General features: G+C 39.6%; 1 protein-coding gene, 1 long non-coding RNA gene and 1 pseudogene across 3 annotated transcripts; 2 read left to right on the top strand and 1 right to left on the bottom strand.

Moving 5' to 3' along the window:
* Positions 1-2,749: 2,749 nt before the first annotated feature.
* Positions 2,750-9,827, top strand: LOC309491736 (threonine synthase-like 1; annotated as a pseudogene). The gene is made up of 2 exons: positions 2,750-3,844; positions 8,315-9,827. The product of its transcript is annotated as a threonine synthase-like 1 (transcript).
* A 2,027-nt stretch (positions 9,828-11,854) lies between these two features.
* On the top strand, positions 11,855-14,184 carry LOC309491735. Its single transcript, XR_014203279.1, has 3 exons — positions 11,855-11,920; positions 12,629-12,852; positions 13,478-14,184. It is a non-coding gene; the product is annotated as an uncharacterized lncRNA (long non-coding RNA).
* Positions 14,185-14,759: 575 nt separating this feature from the next.
* On the bottom strand, positions 14,760-16,984 carry LOC309491737 (uncharacterized protein). The gene is made up of 5 exons (XM_082190768.1): positions 16,534-16,984; positions 16,177-16,268; positions 15,960-16,039; positions 15,731-15,852; positions 14,760-15,037 (listed from the first exon to the last, which is right to left on the bottom strand). The coding sequence occupies exons 1-5, from the start codon at positions 16,536-16,538 to the stop codon at positions 15,001-15,003; spliced, it is 336 nt and encodes a 111-aa protein (XP_082046894.1). The 5' UTR covers positions 16,539-16,984; the 3' UTR covers positions 14,760-15,000.
* Between the last annotated feature and the right edge of the window lie 865 nt (positions 16,985-17,849).

Here is a 17,849-nt window from a genome sequence, read left to right as displayed (position 1 = left end):
CCTTGGCTCATTTTCTGTGAAGAATATATATCTGAACACATTTTCAATGACCACACCACACACCCACACCCACACAGGCTGTCCGGCTAGACCCGGGGCTAATAAAAAAATATAGTGTGTTATTGTGTGTGTGTGTGTGTGTGTGTGTGTGTGTGTGTGTGTGTGTGTGTGTTCTTGTATATGGTTTATGAGGACACAAATGTGTATAATGACATGGGTATTACAACGTAAACATGGTTTATGAGGACATATGTGTCCTTCTAAACCAAACGGCTTAAAAAACATACTAAATCTGTGATTGGTAGGTTTAGGGGTAGGGTTAGTGTAGGGGGATAGATTATACAGTTTGTACATTAGAAAAACCATTACGCCTATGGAGAGTCCTCATAAACCACATATCTGTGTGTGTGTGTGTGTGTGTGTGTGAGATTGTAAGTGTGAGTGCAAGAGTGAGTTCTGTGTTTCTTAAAGGTATACTCCACCAGACAGTTTTAGATACCATTGACTTCCATAGTAGGAAAAAAATATATACTATGGAAGTCAATGGTATCTAAAACTGTCTGGTTACTGACATTCTTCTAGATATCTTCCTTTCTGTTCAGCAAAAGAAAGAAATTCATACAGGTTTGAAACAACATGAGGGTGAGTATATGATGACAGAATTTTCATTTTTCGGTGGAGTATCCCTTTAAAGGGTCAGTAAGAAGCCAATATTCTAACCGGAGAGCTAAGAGCTCAAGTTAGAACTGCATGTAATAGAAACAAAATTATAAGTATAACTATCAAACATAGTATTTTGGTTATTTAACTTTAAAATATATATTTTATTAGATATATTTAATTGTATTTTGGTTATTCAGGGTGGCCGCGGGTCCTTAAAAAGTCTTAAATAAAATGTTCCTAATAAAAGGCCTTAAAGTATTAAAATGTCCTAAATTCAGATTCGATAGGTCTTAAATATTTCTGGTCACATTACCGCTAAAATTTCTCCAGTCTGACGGACCTAATGTCCGTCAAATAACCAGTGAAGCATCGAATCGCGAGAATGATTCAGATTTTATTACTTAAACAGCTATTGATAATGATAATGTAGGCTTTTTCTGGTAACGCTGTTGAGGCTCGCTCTGCTTGTCTCTGTGATAGATTTTATAGTAAGAAATCAAAACAAATGAGCATAACGGCACACATAAAAAAACTCACAGAAGAAACATACTGAGGTAAAAATTCTAAATGTTGTTTTTTTATTTATTTATAACATGTGATATAGTTAAGTAACATAACATGGCGGGAGCTATTTTGCTGAATATTCTCACGATTGCAAATGTTACATTGATTTTAGTTCAATAAACAAGTAGTTAATATTAAATTATTTCAATTACTTAGGTTAAATATTACATATACGTATGCAATATAATGTGTATTTCCATCACAGGTTTGGTCTTAAATTTAATTCAAAGTGGCATTAAAAAGGTCTTAAAAAGTCTTAAATTTAACTTGTTATCTGTAGACACCCTGTATTAACTGGCCGGAATTTTGAGATCGCAATAGACGTGAAGGACTATAATGCGTTAAGAGCTCGCTCAAGTACTGCGGAGCTAAACCATTTAGTGCTTTGTAAGTAATCAGCAGTATTTTAAAATGTATACAATGTTTAATAGGAAGCCAGTGCAGTGTTGACAGAACCGGGCTAATATGGTCATACTTCCTGGTTCTGGTAAGAACTCGAGCTGCTGCATTTTGGACCAGCTGTAATTTGTTTATTAAGCGTGCAGGGCAACCACCCAGTAGAGCATTACAATAATCTAGCCTTGATGTCATGAACGCATGAACTAATTGTTCCGCATTTGTCATTGAGAGCATATGACGTAATTTAGATATATTTTTAAGATGGAAAAATGCGGTTTTACAGATACTAGACACGTGACTTTCAAATGAAAGATTGGTATCAAAGAGCACACCCAGGTTCCTAACCAACGATGAAGACTTAACAGAGCAGCCATCAAGTGTTAGACAGTATTCTAGGTTATTACGTGAGGGAGTTTTTTGTCCAATAATTAGAATCTCTGTTTTTTCAGAATTAAGTAGTAGGAAATTACTAGTCATCCAATTTTTTATATCAGGTATGCATTCCGTTAATTTTGTGAATTGGTAAGTTTAGTCTGGGCGTGAAGAAAGTCCTACTATTATTCCTTTCAATAATTTGTTACATTAAGATATCACAATGCAGAAGAAAAGATCTGTCTATACTTCCGTTTCATTGTGACTTTTAAGGCCCTGTTCTAAACGGCACACTTCATGTGCATCTGTGGTGTACCACAAGACTGCAGGGTGTCCCATTTGTCATTTTAGGTTTCAGAAGGAAGCAGACTTACACCCGACAGACAAAGCAGCGTTATGTCATGAAAGCGTGGAACTGGAGAAAGACGTCGAAGGCCTAGGGTTCCATTGGGACGGGCTGTGTCTTTATTAAAACAAATCTTTACATAGATTAAACCAATAGGCCTTTATCTCATTTCCTGGTTTTGGAACGTTCAAAATCACCAAGCAGTGTACTCGCACTTCCGGTGGTTAAGTAGTTACACCTTTAGATGAAAAGCAATTTAATCAAACCATTAAAATGGAATCAAGAAAACAAAACAAAAAAAGAAACTTTTGGCAGATGCTAGAGCGAAGTAGTCCAGTGCAATAACCGGAAGACGCCGTACACTGCTTCACGGCTACTTCCAGCGTTCTATTGTGTTGCGATAAAGGCCTATACAATATCCCTCAGTTTCACAGACAAGTCTTAAGATAGTCCCAGACTAAAATGTATGTTTGAGCTGTTTTAACTAAAAGCATCTTGCACTGACATATCTTAAAATATGTCAGTGCCATTGTTTTGTTTCAAGATGCACACCAGTCATGTTTTTTCTAAGACACGTTTATTAAAGCTACTCAAATGCTCTAATTTAACTAAGGCCTAATCCTGGCTTACTCTAAGCCCTGTCTGTGAAACCAGGCCTAAACATTACATTTTGTATTTTAGCAAATTATCTGTAATCTACTGACATGATTTTAATTCTGAAACATATTTCTGCTTCCTAGATTATTTGATCTTTTTTCCAAGATGATCCCTGCAAGTTTCGGCCAGCTGTTGGCTAAAGTGAGCAAGCTGAGGACCCACCTGCTATTTGCTCCTTCATACTTCACTACAGCACGGCTATCAAATCAAAACTCTAAACCGCATGAAAGAAACATTCTCCTGATGGGTCCTCCTGGAGCAGGGAAGACCTGTGTAGGGCGGATTCTGGGACACAGACTAGGTATGCCTGTTATTGATATAGATGACGATGTTCTCGAAAGGACGTGGGGAATGAGTGTGGCAGACAAGCTCTCTGAAATTGGTGGTGATGGTTTTATTGAAGAAGAAGGTAAAGCAGTGTGCAGGTTTGCAGCCACAGGAAGTGTCATCTCTCTGACCGGCTCCAATCCCCTGCATTCGGACGCCATGCGGCACCTGAAGCGCTCTGGACTGGCCGTGTACCTGGATGTGGACACAGAAGATATCATGCAGAGACTCTCTCGAATGAAGGTGAACAGGATTGTGGGTCAGGATGCTGGTGTTTCTATGAGAGAGATATTACATTACAGGAAGCAGTTTTATGAGAAATGGCTAGATGCGAGAGTCCTTTGTGGGACGGGAGACTCCGTGGAGGACGTGGCTGATAAAGTCCTGAGGACCCTGCTCAGATATGAGGATTCAGAATCAGAGGTGTTTGTTTCAACGAGGAGCCAAATGTCAAGTGACCCCAAGTTCTTCAGTGATGTCGTCATAGAGGGTCTTGCACCAGATGGAGGGCTTTATGTCATACCTGTCAAGTATCCCGTTTTGGCTGGGAAAGTCCCGTATTTTACCCTTCTTTCCCGCCGTCCTCCCGTATTAGTATTTACCCGTAAATCTCCCATATTTTAACCTGCGTTATTAAAAAAAATTTGTTTACGTTTTTAAAAAATACTTTTTTAATAATTATTAAAAAATAATAATACCCCGGGCCCGGGCGGAGTAAAAAAAAACAAAAAAACATTACCAATCTGAGCTCTGTCACTAGTCTCGCGATAACTGCCACCTGCAGTAGCCCTCTGTAGGTGGCAGTTGTCGCGAGGTTAGTGTGTGAGGTCAGATGATGAGTGACAACGCGGGAAAAAACAGAAAAAAAAATACAACTGAGACGAATGATGGACGCTACGACCTTCTCGGAAGGCACTCCTGCCAAAAAATCTAAAATCGCATGTAAATACTGTGATCAATGGGACGGCGAATTTAATTTTCTGAAGAGGAGCAGGGTGGGGGACAGTCACGCGTTTTGCAAGTTTTGTAACTGTGATTTTAGCATCTCACACGGGGGAAGGAATGATGTTTATCAGCACGAGAAATCCGCCAAGCACAAGCGCGGGCTAGAGGGACAAAAACATGCCCAGGCGATGTCAGCATTCGTGACGAGAAATGCCACCGATGCAGACCAGGTCATACGTGCAGAGGTAAAAATGGCAATGCTGTGTGCCAAAAACAACATTCCTTTCTCCTTCCACGATGACTTCAACAAGTGTGTAGCTGACATGTTCCCGGACTCTGCTATTGCACGAAAATACTCAACGGGAAAAACTAAGGCTACTCAAATCATCAAAGGTAAGTTAGCTAACATACCTATCTTTCTTACTGCTGGGCTACTGTACGTTTGCTAAAACGGTATCAAATGGGTTTGAAATGTGTTTGAATATTCTAACATTTGAGCATAGGCGTTGAGTTCGGTGGGGACATGGAGGCGCCGGCGAGTGAACTGGAGTTTGTCTCATAAATGAACCGAAACTCAGCGTATAATGCACATTCCCATTCACAGCGTATTTAGACACATTTAGACGTCTTATGAATGACTTAAATGAACAACTAGCCTACTAGTCGACTAGAAAAAAAACTTTTAGTCGGAAGCAGCCCTTATTCCACATATTTTCTGTGTTGAGCGAGCGACCCTGCGCGAAAGAGAGAAAAAAATGAATGCGTCATTGTACCCAGCACTTCTGAAAATGCACTTCCGAATGCGTCTCTGTACCCAGCACATTTCAAACCAAACTGACGCCCATGCATTTGAGCATTAACCCATGGCATGTGTTGTAGGCTAACTTACTAGCTAATTACTGGACACTCAACAGGTGCCATAGCAGCAGAACTAGAGGACGAGTTGGCCAAAACATGCCGATCTCAGCCCTTTTCACTGATGTGCGACGAATCGAACAATAGAAAAACAGAAAAAGAATTCGTCATCCTGACTAGACTCTACGATGAGGCCACTCTGCAGGTCTCTACAAGATTCCTGGAGATGCCTACATGCAATGTAGGAAATGCAGAAAATCTGTATGAAAAGCTTAGTGAAGCATTAAGGTAAGGGGAACTGCACTGTGTTGTTGACATGTTTAGTAGATTGTATTTAATTACAACCTTACATTTTGTCTGAGACGTTTTGTGGCATTTTTTTCCTGTTTCCAATAGAAAAAGAGGCATCCCATGGGATAACCTGATTGCCTTTAACTCTGATAATGCGAGTGTTATGAAAGGCCGCCATAACTCGGTCATCAGCAGACTGAAGACCAGCCAGCCCCACGTCCAGGACCTTGGCTGCATCTGTCACCTGGTACAGCTGGCCACTGGCTGTGGCATCAGAGCAGCCCAGGTACCAGTGGAAGACATCCTGGTGGGGATATACACCCACTTTGATAGAAGGTAAATGCATACATATAGGCCTGCTATTTCTCTCACCTAATGTTGTGTGTTACAATGTAACAACATTGCATGTGGCTAACTCATGCACAAGGTAGCCTTGTAGGCCTGCAGTTCATATTCTTTACACACACACACACTCACTCACAATTCCAACCACTAACAGAGTAATTTTCTCTCTCTCAGTGCAAAAAGATGTGAAGTCTACAAAGAGTTTGTAGACTTCACTGATTCAGACCACCTGAAGCTCCTCAGGTACTGCAGCACCAGATGGCTGAGTCTGTTAACCTGCATCCAGAGGGTGCTGAACCAGTGGGATGCACTACAGGTAGGATGGTAACTCCACTCAGCAGATATCTACACAGTTTACTATGCTATATTTCAATTTTAACCATGTATTGCCACCCTGTATCTCTATGTACTGTAGGCCTACTTTAACAGTCATGAAGAGGTGGAGAGGAGTGTTAAAGTGCGTGATCTGGCAAGCCATCTGCGTGATCCAATCGTGAAGACCTACTTCCTGTTCCTGAGTGCTGCCCTTAAGCCTTTATCTGAATTTAACATTGCCTTCCAGGTGGGTGTCAATGATATTGAGTGAATGAGTGAATAATAGGATATAACTAAATGTTTGTGCTTATTGTAGCATTCTTATTTCACTGTTATTTTGTTGTGACCATTGATATTATCTGCAGTCAGAGGGAATACAAATTCACAGACTTGAAGAGGAGATGTGCAGGCTGATGAAGAGGATCATGGGCTACCTCATACCAGCCAGAGCAATCGTGGCTGTACCTCTCAGGGAGGTGGAGTATGGAGATGGACATCAGTTGGCTGATGAAGATCTTTTTATCGGAGCAGACACAAAGGCATTCATGAGAAGCGCTGAGCTCCCTGTGTCAGCCGAGAAGAAAATCTTTCAGTGAGTATATTACCCAGTAGTTATATTATGATATCATCTTTTAACAGTATGAGAGTATAGGCTGTAGTGTGCCTAAAATATTACCACTAATGCATTTTTTTCACTCTTATGCTGTTGTAGAACTGTGAGAAGCTTCTATGAGGCAGTGCTTAAGAAGATGTTCTCCTCCTTTCCCCTCGACCATCCACTCCTGAGGGACCTGAAAGTGCTGGACCCTGCAGCTCGTCTTAACATAACTCCAGGGACAGGTAGATAATAAAAACAGTTTCCAATAGGCTTTATGCCCAGCTCCACTACTTACCCTAGCAACCACCCTAGCAATGGTCAGACACACCTGGATTAATCAGTTTGTCCAATAATGTAAGACAGGAAATAAAGGAGCTGGCTTAAGTTCAGGAAGTAATGCAGTTGTGCATAAAGCCTATTGATATTAGGCAAGGCAAGGCAAATTTATCTGTAAAGCCCATTTTTTTCAAACAATTTGTCTCAAAAGGCTTTACATCGCATCATAACAACATCCTCTGGGGACAGTTCCCCATTGATAACCAAACAATTAATTGGCACAGTATACTTGATACTTGTTTAGATCTGCAATGTTCAGTCAAACACTTGTTTTACTTTACAGTGGAAAGGCTAGGGGCCCTGTTCCCTCAGTTGATGTTGAAAGAGGATAAGATGAGAGAGGAATTCACAGACTATCAGGTGACAGATAGTAAGCAACTCCCCCAAGAAGAAAGAATCGACAGATTCTGGGGCCTGGTAGGAAAGGACATGAGGTTCAGTGAGCTGCCAAAACTTATGAAGGCTTTACTATGCATTCCCCATAGCAATGCAAGTTCAGAAAGGGTGTTTAGCATGGTACGAAAGATTGTTACAGAGAATAGGATGACGTTAGACAACAGAACTGTTTGCGCTCTACTCTCATGTAAAATTAACCACTCTGGCCCAGCCCACAAATACACTCCTTCCAAAACAGTCTTAAAGAATGCAAAGTCTGCTACAAATTTGTACAACAACTCACTAAAAGACTAAAGAAAAGTTATGTGAAATGAAAAGGAAAAACTGTAAAACAAAAACAATATGAAATGAAAAGAATGTGTGGAATGAAAATAAAATGTAAATGTAAAGACAAGCAATGTTAAATGAACAGAAAATATGCAAATAAGCCTTTCAATAAAATGCTCTTCATATATACCCTTTTGTGTTTTCATTTAGGATATAATGAATGTTCACAGCATGTCAATGTCAACAAAGGTAGGCCTATCATTGGCTTCATGCACAGCTGCACTACTTCCTGAACTTCAGCCAGCTCCTTTGTTTCCTGTCTGCCATTATTGGACAAACTGATTAATCCAGGTGTGCCTGACCTCAGTAGTCACAACAACAATAATCAGACACACCTGGATTAATCAGTTTGTCCAATAATGGCAGACAGGAAACAAAGGAGCTGGCTGAAGTTCAGGAAGTAGTGCAGCTGTGCATAAAGCCAATTGTAGTTTAAAAGTGGTGATTTTAGCTTTCTTGTACACCTGTCTTAAAATGTAAGGGATACTGGAGCTTGGTTGGGGTGGTGGGACTGCTCGCGGTGGGCGCCGGAAAATTTCCCTTATTTTCATATCCAAAACTTGACAGGTATGCTTTATGTACCAAAAAAAGGTTTCCCCAAACTGGAACCTTCAGAATGGTTGAGAATATCCAGCCATGCCACGAGAGCTGTGGCCATACTGGAAAACTGTATCCATCCTATGGATGTGTCCCCTGTAGAATTGAGCACAATGGTGTGTCGTGCTTACGGCCAGAACTTCGCCGATCAGTCGGTTGTGCCTCTAAAGCACCTCACTGATCATCAGTATCTTCTAGAACTCTTTCACGGCCCAACTGCCTCGTTTAAAGACCTGGCACTGCAGTTGATGCCTCAGCTGTTTGCCCACTGCCTGCCACAGATGTGCAACTACCTGATTCTAGTGGCCACATCTGGAGATACCGGAAGCGCGGTGCTGAACGGCTTCAGAAATCTTAAAGACAGTGACCGGGAGAGGATCGGCGTGCTTGTGGTTTTCCCTGAGAACGGAGTGAGTGAGATTCAGAAGCTACAGATGACAGGATTTCAGGAGGGCAATGCCAAGTCCATCAGCGTCCTGTCCAATTTTGACTTCTGCCAGAGGAGCATTAAACGAATGTTTGGGGACTCGAGCTTGATCGGACATTTAGCTGTGGAATATGCCACGGTTCTCAGCACCGCAAACTCGATAAACTGGGCCCGACTGCTCCCTCAGGTGGTCTATCACTGCTCGGCGTACATGGACCTGCTTAGAAATCGCACGCTGACTTTCGGAGACCCCATTGACGTGTGCATCCCTACCGGAAACTTTGGCAATGCCATGTCAGCCCTGTATGCCAAACAAATGGGAATACCCATACGGAAGGTGATCTGTGCATCCAATCATAACTGCATCATATCCGACTTCATCGCTAGTGGCAAGTATGATCTCCGCAACCGGAAGCTGCAGGTTTCAAACTCTCCTGCCATTGATATCCTGAAGTCTTCCAACCTTGAGAGGTTCATCCATCACGCTTCCGGTGGGGATGGAAGTCTTGTCAGAGATCTGTGTTTGAATCTAGAAAGAGAGCGCATCTTTAAAGTGTCGGAGACTTTACGGCAGAAGATAAATCTGGAACTTCAAGCTGGTTGGTGCTCTGAAGAAGACTGTTTGAGGGCCATACAGGAGGTGCACACTACAACAGGCTTCATAATGGACACTCACACAGCGGTTGGGAAAGTAGTCGCCGATCGTATACATGACAAAACCTGCGATATGCTCCACTGCACCTTGTGATATGCTCCACTGCACACCACGGGAAGTTTGCTCCGGCTGTCTTAAAAGCCCTTCAGTGTCAAGATATCCCACCGGATCCTGTTGAGCAGTTGGATAAACTCTGCAGCATTGGAGGCCGAGAGCAGATGCATGACGCTCTGCTGAAGTGCATGGGAAACAGTGGACATCATCCACATAAAGTATGTCAGGCTGACTATAACAAGCTCACAGATGAAGTAGAAACTATGATACAAGACTCATTTCTGAGAGTCCAGTGAAACCTGCAGTACCTGCACATGTCCACTTGATGGCAAAGTCTGTCAAGAAACCCCAAACATTATACTTCCGTCAAATCTAAAGTCATGAGATATAGTTCAAATGCTTTTCATGTAAGTCCATAAACTAGTCTTAATTGTATGCAGCGCCGGCGGTATGGGGGGGCATTAGGGGGCAATGCCCCCCCAAATGTCTTTTATGCCCCCCCAAATTGAATTATGATATAATTTACAAAATAATATCAGTTTAATTTACATTTTAGTGAGAAATAATAAAAATATGTCTACAAACTGCTCATTAGCTGAAAATATAATAAAGCTTAGCCAACATAAAACCACAGTGAGGAAACCCCCCTGCCGCCCCCCCAATCACTTGCACGTTAATACATGAATGAAATGAATTTCAGTTGGCGCAATATTCCTGGCTGCATTCAAAACAAAGCAAACAGATGAAAACTGTCCAAAAATGGACATTAGAAAATGGTTCAAAACCACAGTTTCTCCTTCCACGTCGATTAACGATTCTGCTGACCCCATACAACAAGACAACGACAACAGCCCGGCTAACATTTGTGACTCCGTGGCCGAGTGGCCGGCGGCCGTGAATGGAAGGACGCTGTTCTCAGGAAGTTCCAATCAGCTCACAAGCGGCGTCTTCAGCTCTTCTAACTGCAAATTAAATTTAAAGTTTCATGCTGGCCGGTTGTTAGTGTATTTATCTAACTGGCATTATGTACTGTCAAAGTTCACTATATTGTGTGTGTTGTCACGTTATGTTGTGATGATGAGACTAATAATAGTTTAGTAGGCCTATTTAGTTCAGTTTTGCGCTGACCATTGTCCTGAAATGTCACTCCCGCGGCCGTGGAGAAACAGTTGTTTTAGCCTATATTTTCTTGTAAATGGAAATTGTAGAATAATCTCTGTGTATGTTGTTGGTGTTTTTAATTTGTTTTGATGAAGGTAACTAACGTTACATGATGCTTTTTTAATAGTAGGCTACTGTGAACGCTTATGTTAGAGCAAAGCAGAATAAAGATGTGTAGCTTTTTTTCTCTCTTCCGCCAGTGAGATAGCAGTTAAACTACTATCCTGACCTGTCAGTGAGAGACTGTGAGCATGTTCGTTAGCTTTGTTTATAATAAAGCTGTGGTCAGAGTCGGTCTTGTAATTTTTTTGTATAGGCCTATTTAACCCTTATTTAATCAAATTTCTTAAGAGTTGCACGTCTTGCAACAATGTGTAATGGTTTATGTGTTTATTGTATGGGTTGCATCACTTCATGGTAATAGCTAACAGAAAAGGCAGTAGCAATAATAAATATAGGATATCTGATATCCGAAAAAAAGTCCCCATACCTAGTGCCCACCCATTGAAAATAAATGCCCCCCTGCTGAGCGCAGTCTGAAGCCGGCTCTGATTGTATGAATGAATGAATGAATGAATTCATTCATTAATTGTACTTTATCATAATCTCTCAGATGTTTTATTAATTTAGTGTTGATAACTTTATTAAAAAAGCCTGTTTATACTGATAGTGGCTTAATTGCTGGCAACAGCAAACAGTCTACAGTTACATAATGAAATATTACTTGGTGGAATTATTCTTTTTGAATATTATTAATAAAAATAATTTATTGATCATTTTTATTCCTATTGCTGTTGTTGACATGTGTAGCTTATTTCTTTAAGGGTTGAAATACAAATAAATAAACTGACAAGGCAAACAAAAAGTTTTTCCCTCTTGAAGAGATAGTTCATCATCATTCACTCAAACACTCATGTTGTTCCAGACCTCAATTACTTTCTTTATTCTGTCAAACACAAAAAAAATACAAATAAAATAATAATATTGAGAAATTAATCCGTTTTTTCCCCTTCATGTAGTAGAAGTCAATGGTAACCAAACCGGTTTGCTTTATCAACATTCTTCCCAATATCTTTATATATATATATAATGACTGAGCATCCTGGATTGAATCCTGTTTGTTTAAACGTGTATTCTCTTCAGAATGCATACATTTATCGAGCCGACTGTGGAACCTTACCCTGGTATTCCAGAGTTCTCACGAGAGCACAAGTTGAGTTTGCTCAGCGAGTTAGATTTAGGTCTGGATTTCCAGGCTAATGGAACCTTGCGTCTACGTGGAATTGTACAGTAAGTGTCGATAGTGTTTTTAAATGTTATGTCAAGTTTTTATATTTGATTAAAGTTTGAAAATTTTAATGCAGGGCTATATAATATAATAATATATTTACATCTACAATCAACCTACACATACAGAATTATGTAATTATGTAATGTTACTGTACATGTAAATGAATTTTTTGTACTTTTTGTATGTATGTGAAAAGCCCTTCTAGGGACGGACATTGCAAATTAGCCTTGGCTATAAATGTTGTAGTGTGGTACAGGTTTATTGTTCACATGTGTCCCTATTAAATAAAATTAAATAAATAAAATTAAATAAATACTGACTGCACAAAAGTAAAAACTTAGCTATATTCTGAATTGCAACCATGAAATTGACAACACATATGGCAGAACAAACTTAATATTTATTAATATCACAATACACTCTGCAAATACAAGAAAATTATTTCACAATTTGTATAAATAATTAGTGGATGGATCTTACTTTATTCTTGTAATTAAATAAACATTGCCGATTCTACAAAACCAATACATACTGTAAACAAACTAGTGAATATTTGACATTTTATATACAATAGTAAGAAATAACTTCAGGAGTCTTCATAGAATTATAAGAAAGCACAAAATGAAGCATAGGCTGTGCTATAACAAAACAAAACAAAGACATTGCTGAAAAATAAAGTACTATCTGTACATGTGCCTGTGTTTTAGTCGTTACAGGTTTCTGGCACATCGCTCCTTTGTGAGCTGGTGCTGGGGTTTCCTTGGCCGTCGGGTACGTGTCGTGATTCCAGCCTGTGTGGTGATGAGGGTTCGCCGTGAGTTTCCAGATGATCAGGGCAGATATGTTGGTTTCCTACCAGCTGATGATTGAATCTGGACACCATGGTGGAGATGACCTCCTCCTTGTCTGGCCGCTCATACTCCGCACAAAGGTCTGATAGTATGGGTATCTTAAGTACCTCATCCATGTATGGAGCAGGGTCCACAAAAACATGCTCAAATATTAGGTCCTGCAGGTCATCTAGGTACTCTGTGCAATAAAACAAAATGTATTTATAAATGTATATCCTGTTGATGATGTTGCTTGTGCACGACCAGCATTTTCATTGTAATGAAAGGTTCAGCCAGGTTTAGTCTGCAAGTGCACAGACACAATTCAGGAAAATAGCCTATAGTGATGTAAAGTTATTTTAACAGCAGTTCAATTACCTGCACAACATTCCAAGAAATGGGAACACCACATTTTTTGGGGAAAACCGTAGAATGTCACTATGAAATGACTCCAAAGATGAAGTCTGGTGATGTGGACTTAGTTTGGTGATGTCCCTCAAAATCCGCGTGTTTGTCATCACTTTCTCCAGCTTGTAGAATGCCTGAGTTCCTATGAGAAATGATACAAAAATTGCATTAATTACAACTAATAACTTTAATTTTAGGTTATTTACACTTCGACTAACAGTCCCTTTTTTACATTTTGTCGTGTTGCATAAAAATAATATTTGTTTACAGTATCATACTGGCAACAAGCCACTTGTTTCTATCTCTGCTTCCCTTTAGATGATGTAGACGAGCAGGAAAGTTTGGATCCTCTGTGTACGTTCCTGACATGGTTCAGAATCGATTTCCATTTTGCCACTCTTTCTGGTCCAGTGGTTGAAGATGATGCAGTCCAGTAAATGTGGTTTTTAATGCTTCTCTGCCAGTTCCGTAATTTTTCATCTTGGAAATGTTTTCAAGTTTCCTCACAATCCCTGTAAATAAAAATATAGACAAGCATTTTACTGCTGAGAATAAAAACAGTGATGTTCACAGTTTGCCACTACTAAATATTTGTGATATGCCTATAAACTGTCACAATTTCTTAATTTTCATATTATACCCACTTATAAATCTATGTTATTGAATAAAACCTTTTTCGATGTGCCACACATCATAAAACTGGTTGATGTTATGTTCTCTGAGGCAGAGTGTGAATTACCCCACCATAATTGGGGGGGGTACTGCTCCTTCACTTCTTCTATGACCATCATGGTCCACTACCATATCAATCCCCACCGTGATCGCCAAGTGCAACATGTGTTGTGCAACACACATACAAGGTCTAAACATGCGACAAACTGATAATCAGTATAGGCTACAGAATATCTCATTGTTATTATATATCCAAAAGAGAACTGTTTTGATCAACTCCCAAAAGTTAGAAGTTAAGTGCACTGAAATACCATTCTAATTACTAGTAAATAGTAATACCTTTACAAGAAGCCTATTGCCTATTTCAGGGTTTTCCTTTCCTGGTAAAATCATAATAATTTATTTTAATAATAAGATAATAAAAATGTGTATTTTTTTGTAGATCATCATATAGCCTAATGTGTTTTCCACAATTTTTTCTGTTGGTGGAGATTGGTACCTCTAGGGGGGTCCGGGGGCATGCCCCCCCGGAAGAAAATTTTGTACATTTTAAAGATAAATTCATTAATCTGGTGCACTTTGAGTCGCCCGAATCCACTATTAAAAATAAAAAAATCCACCCGCAAACCGCCTATATTCTTTGATTTAGATATCTGCATCTGATCATCACATTACAATTATTCAAATTCTTAGTGTTAAGCATGATAATCTGGTAACATCACACTGAAGTAGGCTGATTTAAAATGAACATTTATTTAAAATAAAAGTTCTTCTTTTGGCAAAATTACATTTCCTTAATAGCCTAAACAGAGGCTTTACTCCCTTCAAGCTTAAATTGTCAATGTTTCATTACATCACTGTTTGAAAACACTCAGAATCATTTTTTTTACCTTTATAAAGGGCATTTTCCCCTAATTTTATTAAATGTATGCTCCATCTTTCATTTCAAATTCTTAAATTTGATAAATATATTCAATTAAAATAATTAGACACTAGTGTTGCGATTCAGGAGGCAGAGACAGATCCATATGCAACAATGTTTATTGACCAGTTAAGCCAGGCAAAACGAATAAGCCGAATGGCCAGAATCCAGGAACGGGCAGGGGTCGGGGCAGGCGGCAGACGACGGAATGAAGAGACGGGCAGAAGTTCAGGGCAGGCAGCGAGAATCAGAGTCCGGGGAACAGGCTTGGGTCAGAAGTCAGGCTGCAGACAATCGAGGAAACAAGTAAGGCAAGGATAATTCAGGAAAACGCTCAGACATGCAACACAGGCTGAAACAATACTTCGCACAGGACGCTGAGTGAGTGAGTAAGATATAGTATGAGTAATCAGTGATCATTCAGAACAGGTGCAGCGTAATCATAAATGATCCATACTAGGAGAAGTATGCAATGCTCTTAGTATTCTGGAGAGGGCGCTCGAGATTGAGTACAGGGAGAATCACGGAGACTGGATGCCGTAACAACTAGGCTGTTACCAATAAAATTAAATCATTTACATTGAAAAATGATAACTATTAAATTAGATTATTTTAAATATTTTTGAATATACAAATAAGGAATGTTGAAAAGAATGATACTTTATGAAACTAGCGTTTTGTCATTCAACGTTGACACTTGCTTGAGAAGGTGAAGTCGTTCTCTATCTCCTTCTAGCCACGGTGGTTAAAAATGGTACGGTCCACAATAGGGGTGTCTGAAATCGCTTTACATTAAAATGTTCCTACAGTGAAAATAGGAGTTGACTTGTATTGTAACTGTAATTATATTTTTTTCACAATATCAGAAAAATTATCTGACCCCCCCAAAACTGATATTTCTGTCCCCTACTGGGTCTTCATTGGGGGGTATAGTACCCCCCAGTACCCCCTGTAATTCGAACTATGCTCTGAGGTACTTTTGTATTTGTGGGTGGCGGTCAGTTACAATACACTCCAGAGTAACACCACGAGCTTCCAACAGGGCAAGGCTCCTCTGTAATCCTTTTTCCATGTGGTAGCTTCCTCCCACTTCGTTACTCTGAAATAGACAAGAATAGGGAACGAAACAATCATCTTAGACAAACCAGAAGTTTTAAACTTCTCAAAATGTACTTTTTTAAAATACTGATATTTCTTCTCTCCCACCTGAACCAGCTCTGGTGTGTCCACAACGGTGTTGGTCTGAAGGTCCATCAATGTATAGCTTCCAAACTTTGCAGAGTGGCCTTTGAAAGTAATATTACACAAAGCATTATTACCACGAGTGCATTGAATTCAGTTAGATACTACCTATGCATGTTATGCTTCATGATCCGGAAAATACCCGAGCATCCATGCATCCTTCTTATTTACAACTATGTACCTGGTGAGTCAGCCCTCATGTCACCTCCAACGATGACCCTTTCCCTTTCACTCAGGCGATCTAGCGTCTCATTTTGCCATTTTGCTTGAGCACTAAGAAACAAAAACTCGTACTGGTTAACAAATATTAAATACAAAAGTAACAAAATATAATAATAATAAAAATAATACAATTCTGAACCAGGGTTGTTAAACTCAGTTCCAGAAGGATCAACTTTTTTAATGAGCCTTAGAGAGTTGATTAGCTGCCTCAGGTGTGTTTAATAATGATTAGAGGTAAACTCTGCAGTGCTGTGGCCAACAAGGAACTCAGTTTGACACCCCTGTTCTAAAACAAATGCACAGTTTTGAAACTTACGACATGTCTGCTCTGCTGTCTCCGTTAAAGTTGTGTCCGTCTCTGCTGGATCAAATGTATAATCTTGCTCTTCAGGTGCTACTACAGATGATGTGTCCATTAGGGTTTCTTCGTCATCCTCTTCCTCCAGTTCCACACGAGGTCTCTTTGATGGCCACTTTATAGGTGTAGAGGTCCTAAATATTAAACCAGCTGCTGGTGACAAACTGTCAATGTCTGAAACTGTATCTGTCGTCTGGACACCTGTAATATACAAAGTAGTTGTGTGTTACTGTTATGTGACACTTATTGTGTAACAAGACTAGTTATAGGTCCTCTGTATAAGCAGTATCATGTAATACATAAACATACCTGAACTCCTGTAGCGAACATGAAACGTCTTCATTGATGACTGAGTACCAACAGACTTGGTCAGCGGTTTTGCGTCTGTCTGGCAAGCAACATCTCTGGTTTGGCTGCTCTGTTCTGATGTGCTGTCCTTAACAAATCAAGATTCCACTATCAGCGCGATAAAAAAATAACAACATAGCTGGACTCATGGTGCTATCACATGCTATCACAAACTTTATAAGTCTAACATGTTATTATGAACTTGACAAATTCAAAGGCAATTTGGAAAACCAACGCGTAATACATACTTCTAGATGTGTAGCTGGATCACGAACAGTTGGCACTGCTACATCCTTCAGGAGCCATTTTTTTGCAAAACCTGCTTTATACTGAGCCTCATTCAAAAAGCTGTCCGGTGTAAAATGATTCGAGCAGACATAAACGAATTTTGGTAGAGTTGAGGGAGCATTTTCTTCAAAAACAAACTTAATCCACCTCGTCTTCAGCGGTTCAGATTTCGGGAGTAAATAGAGAGAGGCTATGTGGATTATTACATCCAGCCCAACGCTTGGGAGACATTCTCGTCAGTGCAGCGATGGCGGATGTGATGCCCGGAGAAAAATCTGTGGAAGCAGTTTTCCAGGATCTGGAGTGGCCTGAGGATGGAACATTTCAGATATCAAAAACAGTTTTTGTTTTATTTATTTTTTTATAATATTAATGATCAATGTCAGTGGTCACATCAAATTGTTACTTTGGTTTCACTTTATCTAGATCCATTGTTTTATTTAAAAAATGTCAGCGCTGGTCGAGAAAATAATATTATAATGGGGGAAATAATTTTAATATTCTGTAAAAACAAGCCTTATTTTTTTGTGGAAAACAAGATAATACTTTTTAAATAATGTTGGAGAAATAATGATTTACCATTATCATATAGTATCAAGCGCTATATAAATGAAGGTGATTTGACTATAACAAGAACA

This window comes from Leuciscus leuciscus, assembly GCF_965113295.1.
Source record: "Leuciscus leuciscus genome assembly, contig: HAP1_SCAFFOLD_499, whole genome shotgun sequence".
Lineage (NCBI taxonomy): Eukaryota > Metazoa > Chordata > Actinopteri > Cypriniformes > Leuciscidae > Leuciscus > Leuciscus leuciscus.
This window is presented reverse-complemented; position numbering and strand designations above follow the sequence as displayed.